At 40.8% G+C, this 20,487-nt stretch overlaps 1 protein-coding gene across 9 annotated transcripts in view; it reads left to right on the top strand.

Moving 5' to 3' along the window:
- LOC126355928 (dedicator of cytokinesis protein 1) overlaps window positions 1-20,487 on the top strand; it is a 452,703-nt gene that overhangs the window by 339,919 nt on the left and 92,297 nt on the right. For 4 of the 9 annotated variants that reach the window (XM_050006492.1, XM_050006496.1, XM_050006490.1 and 1 more), the window contains one exon: window positions 7,073-7,180. The exons of 3 other annotated variants lie outside the window; for them this stretch is intronic. In XM_050006492.1, the coding sequence (XP_049862449.1) occupies window positions 7,073-7,180 (108 nt within the window). Of the gene's footprint in view, window positions 1-7,072; window positions 19,172-20,487 lie in introns of those variants that run through there. 2 more of the 9 variants (XM_050006491.1, XM_050006498.1) reach the window with 2 other exon arrangements.

Below are 20,487 nucleotides of genomic sequence, written 5' to 3'. Positions count from 1 at the left end.
CCATCTTGTCTGGGGCACGGGGACTCCGGGCAATGGGATATCGGCCAGGTACCCGTTGCTTTGGCTGGGTGGCGCCCTTGGGGAGAGCCCTCGTTCGGAGTAGGTGGCATCTGGGCGGATGTGGCGCAATGAAGCGCAATAAATCTCAGCAAGCTGGTGGTCGCACTGCCACCAGCGTCTCTAAGCGAGGCAAAATTGAATTCGATGCTGCACAATATGATCCTCAGTCGTTCCCCTCGTTGGCTGCGCCATGGGAGGGACGCAGATCTAGTGCCAAGCAGGAGCCTTATGTACCACAATACCTTGTCTGCAGCAGAAGTGATGGTGACTCCTTTCTTTCGACAAAGCCTATGTTTTTTGTGGAACACCTGGAGGATAAGTTTGGGGAAGTGGCGGGTTTGTCTAAAATGAGGAATGGGTCCATCCTCCTCAAGACGGCCTCCCCAGCCCAGTCACGGGCGTTGCTCTTGTGTGATAAGCTGGGAGACGTCCCTGTTACCGTCACTCCCCACAGTAGCTTAAATATGGTCCAGGGGATTATTTACCATCGCGACCTCTTGTTACAGTCCGATGACGAGCTGAGAGCTGACTTGGAACGACGTGGTGTGCATTTTGTCCGTCGTGTGCACAGAGGACCCAAGACCAACAGGGTGGCCACCGGTGCCTTTATCTTGGCCTTCGAGGGTGCTGTATTGCCTGAGAAGGTCAAGGTAATGGTTTACCGTTGTGACGTCAAGCCATACGTCCCTCCCCCGATGCGGTGCTTCCAGTGCTGGAAGTTTGGGCATATGTCCTCCCGTTGCCCATCCAGTGCCACATGTCGAGATTGCGGACGCCCCTCCCATCCCGATTCTCCATGTGCGCCTCCGCCTGTCTGTGTCAACTGTGGGGAACACCACTCTCCATGCTCGCCGGACTGCCCCGTTCTTCATAAGGAGCGGAAGATTATGGAATTTAAGACCCTGGACCGGCTTACTTATCGCGAGGCAAAACTGAAATTTGAAAGGTTGCATCCTGTCCCTCTTCAAACTTCTTATGCTGCAGCTACGTTATCGTCGCCCTCGCGGGCGGCAGTTGTCGCCTCCTCTGTGCCGCCTTCAGTTGGCCCTCGGGGCCGTCCATCTCTGTCTGCCCCCCTTGTGTCTGGGGGCAAGCCTTCCTCTGTTGCCCCCTTAGCAGTTGGGGGCAAACCCCCTTCTGTCACTCCCCCCGCACATGCTTCAGGAGTGACATCTGCTCCAAAACCAGGGGGCTCGATACCTCCCCCTCCCCCTCCCCCTTCTCTGCCGGCGTCGTCTCTGCCGGCTCCTCTCTCGCGGAAGGGGTCCCTCGGGGCCCTCCCTTCTTCCGGTTCTTCTGCTACCCCGCCGGATGTCAGCCAGTGGCTGAAGGTTCATCCACCTGCTGGTCGTAGGGCTTCTGCGTCGTCGTCAGCCTCCGACGCTCCTTTAGAGAAACTCTCCCAGCCCTCTAAGCCAAAGGACAGACGCGAGAAGAAGGACCGGAACGTGTCCAAGAAGAAGGACGCTCCGGCAGTTTCAGTACCGCCTGCTGTCAATAGCTCTGGCTCTGGGGATGCGGTGGAGATCCTCGCCTCTGCCGCGGATCTCGCCCTCACGGAACCCTCGGGGACCTCTCCTATGGACACAGCTGACTCTCGCTCGGTGGCGGCCGTTGACTCTGCGGCGCCGTCTGTCTCTTAGTGGACTTAACGCCCTCCCAGTCCCTTCCTGCTTCCATTCTCCAGTGGAATTGCGGCGGTTATTTCCGCCACCTGCCTGAGCTCCGGATGCTTTTGAGTGTTTCCCCTGTTCTGTGCATTGCTCTTCAGGAAACTTGGTTTCCAGCAATGCGGACCCCTGCCCTTCGCGGTTATCGGGGATACTATAAGAACCGCGCTGACTGTCAACGAGCTTCAGGTGGAGTTTGCCTCTTTGTTCACCACTCTGTCTGTAGCTCACCAGTACCCCTTCTGACGCCTTTAGAGGCAGTCGCTGTCAGGATTGAGCTCTCGCCGGCTATTACTGTTTGCTCTGTTTACATTCCTCCGTATGGGCAACTCCCCCGACATGTCTTGGCTGCGCTGCTGGCTCAACTCCCGCCGCCATTGCTGCTTCTGGGCGATTTCAATGCCCACAACCCTCTATGGGGTGGGACTGTCTCCGATGACCGTGGTCGCGCTGTGGAGCATGTGTTGGCTCAGCTCGACCTTAGCCTCTTGAACACCGGTGCTCCCACGCATTTCAGTGTGGCCCATGGCTCGTTCTCGGCCATCGATCTCTCTCTTTGCAGCCCCGGACTTCTCCCATCCCTTCACTGGAGAGTGCATCCTGACCTGTGTGGTAGTGACCATTTTCCCATCTATTTGTCACTGCCCCAGTGTCATTCTTCTGGGCGCCTGCCCCGCTGGGCTCTCAACAGGGCTGACTGGCCGGCTTTTACTTCCGCTGCCACCATTACTTCTCTCCCACAGGGTGGTCCGTGTCTTGACCTCGTCAATTATTTCTGCGGCCGAGATTGCCATCCCTCGCTCTTCTGGACTCCCTCGGAGGAAGTCTGTCCCCTGGTGGTCGCCGGAGATTGCTGAGGCTATTCGCGACCGTAGGCGGGCTCTCCAGCGTCATAAGCGGCACCCGTCTCTGGAGACCCTCATCGCCTTTAAGAAGCTCCGTGCCTTGGCCCGTCGTCTTATTGCACGGCGTAAGCAGGAATGCTGGGAGAGGTACATTTCATCCTTGGGCTCCCGTGTCTCCCCGTCGCTCGTGTGGTCCCGCATCCGGCGGATTTATGGATACCAGACCCCTATGGGTGTCCCTGGAATCTCCCTGGACGGCGCTGTCTGCACGGACGCCGCCACCATTGCTGACCACCTTGCCACGCACTTTGCTACGAGCTCTGCGACTGCAACTTACCCTCCTGCCTTTCGCTCTCTAAAGGAGCGCGCCGAGCGGACGCCGTTATCGTTCCACACACGTCGTTCTGAAAAATACAATGCTCCTTTCAGCGAGAGGGAATTCCTCGCTGCCCTCGCCAATTGCCCTGATACAGCGCCAGGACCGGACTGCATCCACGCGCAGATGCTGAAGCATCTCTCCAGGGACTGCCAGAGACACATCCTCACCATCTTTAACCGCATTTGGAGCGAGGGCGTGTTCCCGTCGCAATGGCGAGAGGGTGTTATCGTTCCCATCTTGAAGCCCGGTGCGGACCCTCTGGCGGTGGACGGCTATCGCCCCATTACACTAACCAACGTTTTGTGCAAATTGCTCGAACGTATGGTGGGGCGGCGTTTGTGTTGGGTCCTTGAGTCGCGCGGTCTCCTCGCTCCATCCCAGGGTGGCTTCCGTCAGGGCCGGTCTGCTGCGGACAATTTGGTGCGGCTGGAATCTGCTATCCGTACGGCCTTTTCCCGCCGTCAGCATCTCGTTGCTGTATTTTTTGATCTGCGGAAGGCATATGACACAACATGGAGGCATCACATCCTTGCTACGTTGCGCGAGTGGGGTCTTCGTGGTCAGCTTCCAGCTTTTCTTCAAAACTTTTTATTGCGCCGCTCTTTCCGGGTGCAAGTCGGTGCCGCCTCTAGTTCATCTTATATACAGGAAAATGGGGTCCCGCAGGGCTCGGTATTGAGCGTTTCCTTATTTCTAGTGGCCATTAATGGTCTGGCTGCAGCTGTGGGGTCGTCGGTGTCTCCTTCTTTGTATGCCGACGACTTCTGCATCTCATTTAGCTCAACGACTACGGGAGTCGCCGAACGCAGGCTGCAAGCAGCCGTTCGCAAGGCGGCATCATGGGCTCTGACTCATGGATTTCAGTTCTCTGCGGCCAAGACTCGAGTTATGCACTTCTGCAGGCGTCGGACGGTCCACCCTCATCCGGAACTTTACCTCGACGGTCACCTACTTGAAGTGGTGGACACTAGCCGCTTCTTAGGACTCGTCTTTGATGCCCGGCTCACATGGGTTCCTCATATTACTCAGCTGAAGCAAAAGTGCTGGCAGCACCTCAACGCCCTCCGCTGCCTGAGCCATGCGTCTTGGGGTGCAGATCGTAGCACGCTGTTGCGATTATACAGAGCCCTTGTGCAGTCCAGGCTTGATTATGGGAGCCTGGCCTATGGGTCTGCATCGCCCTCAGTGTTGACGTTGTTGGACCCCATACACCACTGTGGGGTTCGGCTTGCAACTGGTGCTTTCCGTACGAGCCCCGTGGATAGTCTGCTGGTGGAGGCCGGGGTTCCCCCGCTGCGGATTCGCCGCCACCGACTGCTCGCCGACTATGCTGTCCATGTGCATTGCTCACCGGGCCATCCCAATCATCGCCTGCTTTTCCCTGCCAGGGTCCTCCCTCTGCCCGACCGGCGACCTAGGTCTGGGCTTTCCATTGCTGTCCGTGTCCAGTCCCTGCTGTCGGAACTGGGGTCGTTCCCTCTTCTGCCGCCCTTCCGGGCCTGTGCACCCACGCCTCCCTGGTGTATGACCCGTCCGTCCGTCCGCCTGGACTTGGCACGGGAACCCAAGGACTCGGTTCCGCATGTGGCCCTCCGTCACCGTTTTCTTGCGCTCGTCGCCTCGTTTTCAGGCTGTGAGCCTGTCTACACTGATGGTTCCCTGGTGGATGGTCGTCCTGCCTACGCTTTTGCCCACGCTGCCCATGTTGAACAGCGCTCCTTGCCGGCTGGCTGCAGTATTTTTACTGCAGAGCTGGTGGCCATATTGCGCGCTCTTGAGCATATGCGTTCCTGCTCAGGTACGTCCATCGTCATCTGCAGTGACTCCCTGAGCAGCCTCCAGGCTATCGACCGCTGCTATACCTCTTGTCCTCTGGTATCCTTTATTCAGGAGTCTGTTTTTGCCATTACCCGCTCTGGTCGTTCGGTGGTCTTTGTTTGGACGCCAGGTCACGTTGGCATCCCGGGGAATGAACGTGTCGACAGGCTGGCCAAAGGGGCGGTCGACGCCCCCACTTTGGCGATCGGCCTCCCGGCTCGTGATTTGCAGCTGGCGTTGCGCCGTAAGGTGCTTCAGATGTGGCGTGACGAGTGGCGTAGCCTGACTTCTCCGAATAAACTGTGGGCTGTCAAGGAGACGACCGATGTGTGGCAGTCCTCCCTGCGGGCTTCTCGCAGGGACTCTGTCATCCTGTGTCGGCTCCGCATCGGCCATACCTACCTGACGCACGGACATCTTTTGCGTCAGGAGGATCCCCCCCTGTGTCAGTGTGGGTCCCGGTTGACGGTCGCCCACATTTTGTTGGAGTGTCCCCGCCTGCGCATCCTCCGGCAGACTTTTAATCTCCCGGGCACGTTGCCTTTGGTTTTATGCGACGATGCCTCCATGGCTGACGACGTTTTAAATTTTATCCGTGGTAGTCCTTTTTATGGTTCCATTTAGGGGGGACCTGTCCCTTTCCCTTTCTGTGTATCTTGTCCTCGAGTGTCTCATTGGTTCCAGATTTTAATGTGTGTATTCGGATGGTTGACTCTTTCCCAATTTTTGTACCCATGGTCAGTCAACCAGTCTCCGACCCTCTTATTTTCTTCCGTTTCTTTCTGTCCAGTGTTCGTCTGTACTCTTCTTGTCTCTAGTGTTCGCTGACACATTGGTGTTCTTTCAGTGACTGGGGGGAGGGGCGTCTCCTCCCCCCTTGGGGTTTTACCTGTTCCGTAAATTTTGTTTCGCCGGTTTTTTGGAATGGGGGACTGATGACCTTAGCTGTTTAGTCCCCCTTAAACATCCCAACAACAACAACAACAACAACATTTTGAAGCTCCTTTCAAGGTGGAAAACTTCACTTCCAAATGTGTGATCCAATGTCTGTTTTTATTTGTTGCTGCTAGTTATTTATGTTTCATTATTTCCATAACTGCTATTTGAAATGTTTGACATTCATGAAGTTTCTGAAAAGAAAATGAAATAATAATATCATGACTAACCATTTATCTGCACAGGCACATTGAAAGAATATTACTTGATTTAATCATTTGTCAGACAGACTGTAAGTCCTATGTCACATGTAGACAACGACAACACACACACACACACACACACACACACACACGACTAACTCAGATACATACGTGACCACGAGTAATAGTCTCCCGGCACCAAGACCCGACTGCGACTCCAGTGAGCAGCTACCTAAGCTGGGGTAGGTAGTGAGGGTACAGAAGAGGTGTAGTATGGGGAGAGCAGGTTAGGAATAGGGGAAGATGCTCTAGTGGTGCCTGTGGGAGAGCGCAGAGATGTGGCAGGGACAGGATGGTGGACTGCTTGGTGTAGCATTGGTAGGCTGTGCTGTAGTGGTAAAACAGGAGAGGAGAGAAGCAGAGATATACCATCGTGTCCCCTCCATGTCCCTGTAAAATCCGATGTGCAACACTAGAGCATCTTTTCCCATCCCTACCCTGTTACTATCCCTCTTCCTCCTAACCTTATGCCTCTTCTTCTGTATCCACACTTTCTGTCCTATCCAATACTGCTGCTCATCACATTCATAGTCAGGTTTTTGTGCCCGGAGAAGACAGAGGTCATGTAAATGTCTGAGTTATGGCTGTGGAAATGTGCATGTACGTTGTCTATATCTGAAGGAGGACTGCTAAAATCAAGCAATCTCCATTCAATGTGCCTGTTTGCCAATCAGTACTTTCTCTATGTAGTGAGTAGCAGTCTATCTTCTTTCATATTCTTGTAGTCCATATTGCATACTCACTGTTTGTTTTTATTTGGAAATGTGTAATACAGGTGCTCTGTCCCCTTGTGGTTTATATCTTTGTCAAAAGAATGATATTTTTGCTACTGTAGAGGTGCAGCTTGGGCGAATAAAGTGTCCTGTTTCTATTACAAAGTAGATATTAACGTATTTTTTGATAATTGGTGTGGCTTAACAAAATGGTTGGAACAGTTATCTCTGATGTTGTTACTATTAACTGTTATGTATTCTTACAAATTGTTTATACATTACTAATTATACTTTTTACTATCACTTCTATCCTCTTTGTGTGTGTTAGTATTTGTCTTTGGTGTCAGCTTTGGTCTTTCTCTGTTTTGCATGTTGCTGCTCTCCTCAGGGGCAGTAGATCCCGTGTTTCCAGTTTAACCAGGTCACAAGTTGCCTCACTAAAAAGCTTCGCTACTTTCAACTTCTCAACTATGAATTCCACTAACACGTTGGGAAGGTAAGAATGACATCATCAGCACCACTACGTCACCTTTCATGGGCTGTGGCTACAGGCACACTAATAATCAAAACCTTACTTATTCCTGCACAAAAGTATTCCTCTGTTTAATTGTATACGAATTGGCAACTTTCATTTCACATACTGTTCTGAAGATACTAAACCACACACATGCAAGGTAGTCAATAATATCGTTTGTAAAGTATCTTTTTGTCTAACAAATCATTCTGTATCTAAGTGTTTTGTTGCAAAAGCACTGAAATTATGAGAGAGTACTGTTAATTTACACAGTTTTATGTAAAATTGTTTAGTGTATCTGTTTCACATGTGTATGAGGCCTTACTGTGGTGGCACTGTTTCTCTGATACTAACTTGAGGTTTCTGTGGCTTTTATTGTAAGAAAGAGACAGCTGGTGAAGTAGTTATTTCTACAGAGAATGTGTAAATGTTTTTTTCCCCCTGTAATAACAGTTTAACATTTTATTTATTGTTAATATCTGGTAAAGGTTTAAACAAAAATTATGAAGTTTGTACACTATTTAATGTTTGGTTTTGTGTAAAAAAAAATTGAATGAATTGGAGTAGTGTCCTCATAATTAATTTTAGAAATGCAGCATGTTATTGGTAGGTTGAATATATATCATATCATTCAAAGTAGACTATACTATGCTTCTTTCTTTGCTATATTCAAAGAAAATGGAGAAAAAAAGATTGTGCCATAACAGTATGTAATCTTACATAATTTACATTTTATTTTAAGAAGTAATCATCCTTGCAACAAGAACTGTAATAAAGGTGAATGTTCACATTTCAGAAATACAAACTATAGATTGAATTTTCAATTTCTGAAAGAATTATGTTGGTATCATTTGATGTGGCATTTTTAAAAGTAACACAAATTGCCTATAACTTGATTTCATTAATAATAAGTGGCTTTTTCTTTTTTTCTCCTCCTCTTCCTCTACTACTTTGAGAAAAAGAACAGTATTCAAGCAGTCAAACTGAAATTCCATGATACATTTACATTAAAAATTTCTTAAAGCTAACTGCATATATTATTGGATAGCTGCTATTCGCTAGCAGAAATATAACCCTCAGTTATTGATAAAATGAGGTTCAACAAACTGAAGTTTAAAATATGCATTTTCCATTAATTTATTTTGCTGTAGAATTGTAATAACACTGTATGTTGTGTTCATCAATAACTGTCCCATTAAACAAAATTTTTTCAGGAAAGATTTTGTAACTAACTATCCAAACACTATATGTGTACATTTTCTGTAGCCCTCATAGTTACTGTGATTGGGAGGCAGGAAGTCTTTTCTCCACATTGGAAATCAATTGCTTCTGACAAGTGATTGGGGCTATAATTTGGCTGCAAAAAGTTCTAATATGTTGAACTAAATAAGTGATGTAGAACTCTTTCACTTCTGTTTTGTAACCAATCATGATATCTAAGAATATGATGATTGAAAAAATATATGATTGCACAGAACATCTCTGAAGTTTAGTAATGTTGGATGATTGAGCACTGAGGCCAAAGGGCTACACAAAATGTGTATGCACTGCATTTTTATTAAAGTCTGTACCAGTTATGTAGCAGGAAAAAGAGAGCAAATTTTGTTGTTGTTGTTATTGTTACTGTTATTTTTGAGGAATGATGTTTTTTAACATATCTTTTGGTCATCAGTATGATAAAATTTATACTGACTATGTTTACTTTGTCAGAGTGTTAGTTTATGTATTTTATTACTTTTCATAGTTGTAAATAGGTGGCTTTTTACTCAGTTTAATATTTGTCTAAAGTGGACGAATATAATGGCATTCAACAGATTTCATAACAGTGATTACAAAAAGAAAAGAAATATGTACCAAACAATCATGATAGTTACTGTTTTAGACCAAATGAATTTTAACTGTTCATATAGTTGAAGTCATCAGTGATGAATAGAATATTAAAAAACACATTTTGGTCAAATCAGAGGAGGACATTGCCATTAGAAAGGAGCAAGCACACTATCTTAATAACAAAAAAATTACTGCTTCGTAAAAAGAGTTGTTTATTGGAAAATGAAAGAAAGCAGTATATATTCTTGGGATTTTGCAGTCATCACATCTGGCCTCATCTCGATTGATTTGTCATCTTCATGGAATTGTATGTAGCTTGTTCTGTGTTTTCTGCCAGTTTTTTGCACCACAGATAGAAGAATTTAAATTATTAACTCACATAATATGTGTATTTTATAAAGAGTGTAAGAAGGAAAAAGAAAACGTGGGACAGAATGGAGATTTACAAAGTATGATATAAACAAACATAGAAAAAGACTGATATGAGGAAAAAGTATTTTTTTCAGTGGTGTATGTTATGAGATACTGAACAAAAATACTTCGAGAGAATCATTTGGAAGTAACGTGGTAGAGGAAATAGTATTTGCAAAATTCAAAATAGGGATAAACTACTCTCACCAGAGTAACTCCTTACGCAGTGGTAAGTAAATCATAAGTCCTTCAATGATAGAAAAAACAATAATCACTCTGACATCTTCACTATGGTGACAGTAACATTAGTGGTTACCACACCCAATGAAACCAAAACTATGCTAAAAGTCAGCTGTCATTAAAGTAAAGAACTAAATTTTTACATTAATATCATGTGTTTTGCAATATGTAGGCAACACAATCAGTTATGGAAGCTTCAGATAAGAACTACAAGAGTTAGTCATTAAGAAATGAAGAGGGAAACATTTAAAGTCTTGACAGTTCACTAACATTAGAAGCAATAATAAATCTTTTAAATATCAAATTGATGACAGTGAGGGAAATTGGAGAGAGGATGATAAGATACAGAACAAGAAAATTTCAGGAAAATATTGTTGATCCTTTACATATCAAATGTAAAAGCAGAAGGATTTACAAGAGGGAAGCTGATGTCAGAGAGCTAATTACAACTTTCAGTTATTGTGGATTACTCAAAAATAAAATAAAAACTGAAGGAAGAAAAGGAAAATAAAAGAAAATTGAAATAAAATGAATGGCCAGAGTTTGATTTCACTGGAGATCAAACTTCATGCTACTAATGTTATTAGGGACTTGTCTTATCTGTTAAGCACACGAATGCATCAAGTCCTGCTTTATAAAAGGTACTAGGACGTGATGCTATGAACCATTTACCATTCTTTGTTGATGCAGAACCAAACCACTAGGAAATAAAAGTACATGAATCTTGACAGTAACCAGTATTTCCATATCAAATGCTCAATCATGAACATAATAGATCTTAACAACTGTGCTGTTGTAGTGTGACTATTAGGGAAAATATGGTAGAATTTCTTGTAATTGTACATGACATTCACTTAACTAATTTCTCTTCTTAAGCAACATTATTGGGCCACCATAGTATTGCTGCCAGCTATTAACAAACTCCCATCTTCGCATTTAAAGATTGTTTTGTAAATGAGTGTTACCCTTGGGCGCAGTATGGATAGGATGGTACTATAATTCAGCTTGTAACTCAGTTCGCACTTAGATTTCCTAATGCCAGTTGCCCATGTTACTACTTTTATAATGCTGGCAACAGCTTGGCTTTATATTCTTGTCAAACCATACAACATAACACAGAAGTCACCAATATATCGTCTTTCTTACGTTCATGACTAACTACAGTGCCAAAGATAGCTGTCACCTGCTCACAAAGTGCATGCAGTTGCTCCATCAGTACGAGGACTTATTCTATCATTATTCAGGTCACTTATGATGGCATGCACATGACCTGTAAAATCATAAGCAGGGTAGTTTGCTGTATTTATTACAAGTTTCTTTGTATTCTGGCTAAGGGCTGTAGCTGTAAGATACTGGGCATCCCTAAGTCCTGCTGTCATTTCATAAAAATCATAACTTGGAGACTATTAGAGATAGTGCATAATATTTTGTTGTTAAATGTTTAGCAGCTGTCAGAAGTGTGTGCTCCATTTGTCAGTCACAGATCGTCAAGGTGATATTGAAATTCTACCTATGCATGGATCAGTGGCTCTTATTGCTTCATTGACTCCTGCACGACGGGTAACAGTGTCATTGACAGATGTTGTGTACACATGAGCCTTGATGTAACCCCCACAAAAAGAAGTGCAGTGGCATGACATTGGGAGTGCATGGGGGCCATGCAATGGGACCATCAGAACCCATCCACCTCTAAGGAAATGTGCCATTCAGTCCCAAAGGTCAAACTCTGATATGAGAGTGCACTATCGTGCTGAAAGATAATGGATGGCTGGGCCCCTTTATGGTTTTCTCTGAGAAGAAAAGTGGGCCTGTCAACCTGCATGCTTTAGGTCACACCAAATATTAAGCTTCAGGCTGTCACGGATGGGTTCATGTGTGCTGTGTGAGTTTTTGTGTCACAAATCGTAATTTTGTGGCAATTCACAGTGAAATGTGGAATGTTATGTTATCTGAAAATGGGCACTTTTTGAGGTAATTATTTTCAACATATATGGAGAGCAACACGCAAGATACAGATGCATACTGCAGAGAATGATCATGTGGGTGCAGTGCTTGGACTATTTGTAGTTTGTACGTAAAAAGGCATAAGTGCTTATGTAACATTATGGATAGTTGGTCTTGCTTTCTACAAATCACATGATGTGCGATGAATTAGCTACTGGAAGCTGTGTTGAAATGCACCTTGTAGTTGATCATCATGTGCGTGAGACACAGGAGGATGTTCACTCTGACAAAGGTTTTTTGATAGTTACTGTCTCTTTCAAATTTTTGAACCACCTCTTTATGGTTGCTTCTACTGGTGGTGCCATCCCACACTGGCATCAATAACTTTGTTGTACCATTGCCACATATTTGGATGCTGTACCTTCTCCTGTTCAGTAGCCATGTTGATGAAATCAGTCAGTTCTGCAACAAAGAACAAAGGAAATAGGCTTTGAGAGCTACTAAATGTTTCAAAACAAACCACAGTTTAGAAGTTTTTGAAATGATAGTGTGACTTACCACATAGTCGAATTAGTTCTGCTGCATTGTGTGTGTGTGTGTGTGTGTGTGTGTGTGTGTGTGTGTGTGTGTGTGTGTGTGTGTGTTATACTATTTTACTTTTGTGCCTTTGTTTCCTTCAAAGGGGAAACATATTTCATGTTGTTTGTTAGTAGGGCTTCTTCCCCAGGAGATAAGACTGTGAAATATTAAAAAGGCAAAACATAAACTTCTTTCAGAGTCCCTTATTGCCTCACTTTTGACCGAATGGGTTTGTGGTTGAATAGTTAGAGATTTCATCTTCCTTTAAATGTTTATAATCTTTAAATTCATATTTCATTTCTGCAACTGAAGGTGCCAATTTTGATGGTTCATATTTGAGATTCTGAGATTCACAAATCATATTTCACTATCGACTGCTGCTATTAAAAGAGGATGGTTAAGTATTCATGAGCTTGGAGCTTTTAATTTGAGTAGCATTGACTTAAATATGTAAACAATTATTGTCACTAATATTGTAGTAGACATCAATTTTGGTCTTAATTTTGCACTCAAAATTCGGCTACCTCATGCATTTGTAACTGTTTCTTTACTACAAATTCTAAATGTATGTTTCACTACGTGTCAGATAGAAAATACTGTGAAATTTCTCGTAGTGTTTCAGTGATTCTCTCTCTTTTAGCTAATCAGTCTTTTTTCCCCCCTGCATGATATGCTAGTATGTCAGCCTCATTGAATTTGAAGAAGTTGTTTAGAATGATCATGTGTTTTATCAAGCAGAGGAATTTGTGACCAGTTTGTTTCATACTTTTTTTCAGACTGAGTGTCAGTATGCCAAATTTAATACAGCCTATTTTAATACCTTATTCCATGCCAGAGGAATAGGAAACATTGTATAGTGTGCCTTCAAAACAATGACTGACATTTTGCAGACTGATTTGTGTAAAATAATGCAATTCTGTGGCCTTTGTAACTTTTAACAGAAACAAGCTGACATTTAGTTAGGACTCTCTCTATTTTTATATTCAGTGAATGTAAGAACATACACATATATTTGTGTGTGTGTGTGTGTGTGTGTGTGTGTGTGTGTGTGTGTGTGTGTGTGTGCGTGTGCGTGTGCGTTTGTCACTACCAGTGTCTTTCTTACTCCACATAATTTTGAACGGTGCTTCTGTAAAACATTTTTAATTGATTTTTTGTGCCAAATATTGTTTTGATACAATTTCTTTCATGAAACAGTTTCATTCTGAACTAAAAATTAACTGAGTATTTTGAATTTATGATATGATAAGTGTCAGTGTGTTGGGGTTGAGGGACAGGTTTTGATGTATGTTGACAGCTTGTAGTTCTAGTATTTCAGATGATAGCTACAGTTATATTTTGCTCTTCGTATTACTTGTTAAACTGGTCTTCAGCACTTTTGTGAAATAATATTGCATTGTCTTCATCATCATCATAATTATCCTTGTTGCAGCAGCTACTACTACTACTACTACTACTACTACTACTATTAGTACTACTAGTAGTAATACTACTACTAATAGTAGTAGTAGTATTAGTAGTAGTAGTAGTAGTATTCAGTTACTTGTCATGGAAATAATATGTATTTTGCACTATTTTTTTACACAGATTATTAATTTACCGACAGCCCTAGTATCACAGAAAGAGGTACTCAGTGGAAGTTTGTGTTTATTCTGTTACGTTACCTTTTGTAGAAGATTAGTAACATCCATGTTACTTTTCTTCTTCTTTGGCCATTTATATGTATGATGTTACATGAGGTCTGCATGGAAAAGCAAAATACTGCCTTCATCTGCACTTCTTCTATAAGTTCATTTTCCACTTGTCTTTGATCTGCATTTGTTGATTTTAAAATTTTGTGCAAGACTTCAAGTTGTTCAGTATACCGCAGTTCTAATGGCATCTTTGTGTGTCTCCTGGATTATTCTAGTCTGCTGAAATCCATTCATTTAGATTTCATGCTTTGGTGTGAATTAACAGCTGTATATAAACTAGTAACAATCATATCAAATGTAAACTCATTTCTCTTTGTGGCTGAAAGTAGCATGGAAACTTTTTTTGTTAATTTGTGCTTGAGACAAGATAATTAGAAGAAATTTCGTACTAAATTTTGTTAATTCTGCAGGTGCACTATATAAGTTACATTATGTAAAATACTTTTAAACAGAAGAGATTGTTGCAGTACTGAGCTGCTTCAAGAAATTACATTCTTTGATCACAAATAATGTAAGTGAATAAAAATCATATGACATATTGAGACTGTCTTTTGACCAAAAAGTAATTTTGCTTATGGACATTCAGACATACCTGCCTACGTCTGCATCTATAGATTCCCACATCCATGCAGACCTTTAACTATTGTAAATTACATGGACATTTCTCTCTATTTTAATTGGTTGCTTGTATCCTACATTACTTTCATCAATTACATGAACGTGGCAAGAATTTTTGTATGAGCCAGTAATGTTAAGCACTGTCACTCATACCTGTAACATATAAGACAGATTTGATAGATAGATTTGAAAATTATATTAATGAATTTGTGGACATGAATTTATTTAAAGTTAAACTGATTCTTCAAGTTTTTCTGTACTTGCTATAGCAATCTTCCCTGTTATTCAAAAATGTCCAGGTCAATGGCAATGTTGTAACTGTTTCATTTCATTATTGCTTTACGATTTCTTACTAAAAAGATACTGTGACAGGGTGACTTAACTGCTACAGCTACAAACTAACAAGTGTTAATCTGTATTTGCTTCGCTTCTTTTGGTGAGGGGAGCGAGAGGGGGGAGGGGGAGTACACCTAATGCTAAAAGCAATTTTTTAATTCTTCTTGCTCCGAACCTATTTGTATCAAAACTAATGAGTAATGTATAACATAATGAAATGCAAATGTAAGAAACTTAGCTTCTTTGATATGTAGTTTATTTGGGCATATAGTAGGAATCATTTTACAACTTCTCTTTTTGTTTTGAAAAAAATTCCTACCACTCTCCTTTCCTAATAAGAAAATTTCTCCGCCTCTAGTCTTTACTTGACTGTTTCCTTAAGTGCGTATTCTTGAATATCTTAAATTGTCTCTCTGCAGATGTTATAATTTTGTTCTACAGTGCATATTGGATTCGCTATTTTTCTAGCTGAAAACTTTTTTCCTTTCCCTACATTTCAGATAGCAAAACTTAAGAATCTGTAAACATTTCCTGTTTCATATTGTCATATAAGTATCATTCATCACAAGTTTTTCTCCCCTTAAAGTGAAAGTAAACCATAGATTCAAAATGCTAATGTAAGTACTCAAAATTAGGAACACGTAATGTAATAAAATAATGTTAATCAGCTATTCATGAAAATTGGAGGGCCTAAAACACAAGCGGCAGAAACTTATAAACATTGGATCATGTTTTTTGAACTATTGATTCCTTTATTGGAATAAAAAGGCCAGATAGGATAACAGAAAGACTTAAGGAGAAAGAGGTCAAAATTGAAGTTGGTAGTCAGTTTTAAGGTGTTACTAAACTACATGAAGTGGAACGCAAGTATCAGTACTGTGACATGACATTTTCCATGTCTCTTATGTATCATTCTGACCTAATTATCTAAGTGACTTTTACCTCTCTCCAATCTTGACATATTTTTTATCTTAACATTGTCATCTCTTCTGTTTTGTCTTTTGTACTTAATTAAGGAACCATGAGAAAACTTAGGGTACGACAAATTTTCCTTTACCAGTCCCATTAGCCTTGCTACACTTAATAGTGCTGACTAACTGGTAGCAAAAGTTCTTGTTCTGTTTGTATCTAGTGGTTTGAAATGAAGCTTCTTTATCGTCCACAAATGTTAATGAGAAACTCATATGAATTCACAACAGAATGTGAAATAATCATTACTTAGATATTTTATTAAGTGTCACAGATATACTGAAACGTGAACAAATCAAGTTATACTGCATTATGGTCAGTTCACACACAACCGTGATGTGACAGTACTGAGACCAATCTGTGCTTTTTTCTACACAGTTAACAATATTCCATTACCATGCCATGGTAACAGTGTTGTTGCAGTCACCTTTATGTGATGGTTGGATTTCTTGTGGACAATATTTTTCTTTCATGACAATGCTACTTATGAAGTGTTTGAGATTTCATTTTGTAGTATGTTGTTTCATTTATCATCAGAAATGTGAATGTTGAAAATCGTATTGGGCCAGTGTGTAGTATCCCAGGCTGTACAGTTTGTCCGATTCAAAATATATGGGCATGGACTTCTATCTGAAGCAAACTTGAAGTGGAAATGGAGACAAACTATATGAATCATGTTTGTTTTGTGTTACTACTTATTACTTTATTAAAAGTGACATTTTATGAAGCAAGGTTATTAACATTTTTAATGTTTATCCATCTGTTTAACCCATTATATTTTAAACTTAAATTTCCTCATAGCTAGGTATTACCTTACCAGTGCAGATACTTGGCATCATAACTGCAATATTCAATGAATATTTCTCTTACACAAAATGCAGGTGTAATAGATTCCTCCTTGAAAATATAAATTTTATATTTATGAACCCACTCCTAAAATTCATTTTTTGTCTAAAGGAATTGTATGTATTTGTATTGTAATTCTTAATAAAATTTTTGAGTAAGTAAGTTGCTGAATTTACCAAAATTATGTGATCTGTATGTTCTGGAAAAGCTGAACCCACCTATTGTAAGGTCTAAATTTTTGTTTTAATATCAAAAGTATTTTTGATGTCCTTCTGGCATGACTAAAATGTAGCTAAAGGATCCTTAGCATCATCTAAATTATCCCTTGGATAAAGTTGCACCATGCATCTTTTAAGAGGAAAAACCACCTCAGTTGCAATAATGTATTGAATAGAGCACCTATGTCTTGCAGAATAATTTTTTTATGGAACATTCAGGTGTAAAATGAAGAACATTGCCTAATTTTGCATTGGACAGTCCCCCACCACACCCTGTGTCTTAATATGAGGTAAGCACTGATGGAATCGGAGAAGATTGTGTCACTGTCTTATCACAGTTGTGTGTGAACCAACCTTTGATATCAATATTGTGTACTGATCTTTGAGCAACATTCTTGTATTTTTTCAAAGTATATTCTTCTTCAACTGTTTTAATGGAGTAACAAAATTTCTTGTGTTTTTCTGAGACACCAAGTAACAGTGTAGGAGGTGTCGTTTTACTTGAGAAAACAGAAAATATAAATGTGGATTTTAGTGGTATAACATGCTTTGGACAAGTCTTTCTGAGCCTCTTGTCAACAATTACAAACATCAGCACTTACTCATCAATATTTCTGTGCAGTCTTATATACTTATTTTTTAATGTTTTCTTCAGAAACTTAACCCAGTGTAAATGTCAGTACAATGTATTTTTCAAGTATTGTTTCAAAGTACTGTAATAATTATTAATAGACATTATTATAGAGATATTTGACACCCAGAAAAGAGAAAATATTATTAAGCACATGAAACCTTTCTTTATAGTGGTAATACTAGTGGTCAAGTGTTTGAAAGCAGTAGTCATAAGAAGCTTTTGCGTAAACAGAGGACTTTAAATGTACCGGTCAAGGGGAATAATTTTAAATTAACATGACTGTATTCCAGATTCAAGAATTACAAAACAGATTAAAAAATACAAGAATTTGTAAGTATATAAGTAGACCAATGAAGAAGTGTGAAAACAGTTATAAAATTTCAATGAATACCTCCTCTAAAAAAACAAAGTACAGAGAAACCATTCTTGTTACAAATAGATTTGTGTTAATGAACAAGGAGAAAATACTGAACAAATTACATCTTTCAGTAGTCTCAAAACTTCGCTTTTCTTCCCCCCCCCCCCCCCCCCCCCCCCCCAAAAAAAAAAAGTGGAGGGGGGGCAGTGTTACTGCTGTTTTCTGCAGCTGAGGCTTAGGAAAAGGGTGAGCCATGGTTCAGGTTATGAGGAAGGGAAATAATAGCCACTTAAGAACATCATGTACGGCAAAGAAGTAGTAGAAATAAATGTAAGGGATAAGGTATATCCTCCAAAGCTCTCATGTGCCATTTTGTGACTTTCCTTTGTTCATAGTTTCAAGTAACTTTGTTATTTTGGAATTGTGTATCTTTCTCACTGCTCAGCTGCGTATTTATAAAATTTCTGTAAGCAGTTCTTATGTTCCTTCTGCAATCCTGTTAGTTCTGTGGTATTCTTTAGAATTTTCTTTTTACCTAGTCCAGTATGTTTAATTTCCTTCCAGAAGTGGATTACTAAGTTGAACAACTTGACAACACCTTTTTAAAGATTCTTAACTGAAATTTTGAGACACATTAATCCATTTATTCAGTCACAAGATTAGCTTTAATGTTATTATGAGCAAATATATTTCCTGTCTTTTTTTTTACGTTGTGTATGAAAGATTTGGAAAGTAAGATTATTGTATTGAATGATTTAAGCCAGGGGGTTTCATGAAAAACTATTCTGTCAAAGATGCAAAGTTTTATCTATATGAAATCTGTAATATATTAAAAATATAGAATTTTGAGTTACAAGTTTTATTCTACTTGCAAGGTCTGCTTCAGTTTATTAATTTTCAGACTGTTGTGTACCTGACTAACAGTGTGTGGGTAGTTTTACTAATGAATGTTGTGAGGATCTGGTGTTGGCATTTGATTTCTTGCTCTTTCCGTATTTTAATATGCTGGAAACAAAACAAAGAATGAGCTATTGTTGCAGCTACTTTACTAACTCACCTGAATGAAGAAATTTTCATTAGAAAATGACATATTTTATTTAGACTGGAAGTGTTTTAAAATGAAAACTGTATGTGGTATGGTGTATAACTGGATGCATGCAAGTTAGCAGTTGAACACAGAAAAACATGTACTGTGAAAATATTGAAATTATGTATTTTATTGAAATTTGGTGCTCAAAGGACAAATTTTGTACCTTTTATATACACTGAGAACTAAATAAACATATCCTTATAAGAAACAAACCCTCTTTCTTTTTTTCATTTCAGAACCTGACTTTACAAGGTTAAAAGGCAAATAGCAATTGCAGTAGAGAGAGAGAGAGAGAGAGAGAGAGAGAGAGAGAGAGAGAGAGAGAGAGAGAGAGTGTGTTACTCTTTTTAATGTATGTTCAAAAGTTGGTGAAATGGTCATTTGAGTAGTGCAGTACATCTTTTTAACAAGTTATATACAAGAAAATAGCATCTTTAATAAGTAAATTGTTACTAACAAGGGGATGGATGATGTCAATGTTTTCCCATTTTTAATTTCTTATTTGTAAGAGTAAAGCCAGGTTTAGCTGATTGCAACTGGGAGATTGGTTTTGATCACTACAGTGCTTTACTGTGTATTAACCTATTGGAGGTGGTGTGCTCTTCTCTTACTCAGATCTTGGAACTGACTTATCCAGAAATGTACAGTGGGCCACAACTTTTAACTATGACTTCAAACCCATCTACTTCATCAGTAAATCTGAAACATTGTCAGTCAAGCAAGACATTAAACTAGTTTTTCAAATAATGCTAACACTTGTACTGTGCATGAGTGGAGAGGAGGGAGGAGGGGGGGGGGGGGAGAAGCAGATGCGCAAGTGGGTGTGGGCGAAGGGGTTGTGGGGGGGGGGGGGGGGCGTGTATTGTTTGAAATACTTCCTAGTTAATCATTTTAATTTTTGTATAAATTTTTTAGGGAGTGTGGGTGAGAATAAGATACCAGTAAGATAAATAAAGTAGGCCTTTATCAATTAAGAGAACCACATATCCATATACACTTAGTAACATTGGTTGTTAGTGGAAAAAATATCCTTCATTTGGTTCTAAATTTTACAAAGGTGTTCAGTGCATGTGCTCCTCTCTTCCTCTCCCCCTTCCCCTCCTCCTCACCCTACGCATACAGTACGTGGATGACAAAACTAATGTGTGCCAGTAGTTTCAGTTACCAAAGATCCATGACGTTACCCTTCTTTTTAATTTGTGATAATGTTTTGATTCCAACTTTTGACGATAATGCCAGAGATGAACTTTCACATGTAGATAAAAGAGTATGAATAGTTCGAAAAAGGCACACTCACAAGAACACAGCTGAATAGCAAACAAGTACCAGGCTCACATATTTTATAAAATTTTGAGGAAACTGTCACTCCTTTAAAAGAATAAATTGTGCAAATGACTGTTTTAGCCATATCCTCATTATTCTCAGTTAATGGTGATATGAAAAAAAACTCAAAGTTGAACTATAGTAGAACATAGACTGTAAGGTAGAGGAAGACAAATTGGCTCAATAAAACAGTCATTGA

The sequence above is a fragment of the Schistocerca gregaria genome, chromosome 3 (genome assembly GCF_023897955.1).
Source record: "Schistocerca gregaria isolate iqSchGreg1 chromosome 3, iqSchGreg1.2, whole genome shotgun sequence".
NCBI classification, from domain to species: domain Eukaryota; kingdom Metazoa; phylum Arthropoda; class Insecta; order Orthoptera; family Acrididae; genus Schistocerca; species Schistocerca gregaria.
The sequence above is the reverse complement of the archived record's forward strand: the minus strand, read 5'-3'. Positions and strand labels throughout refer to the sequence as shown.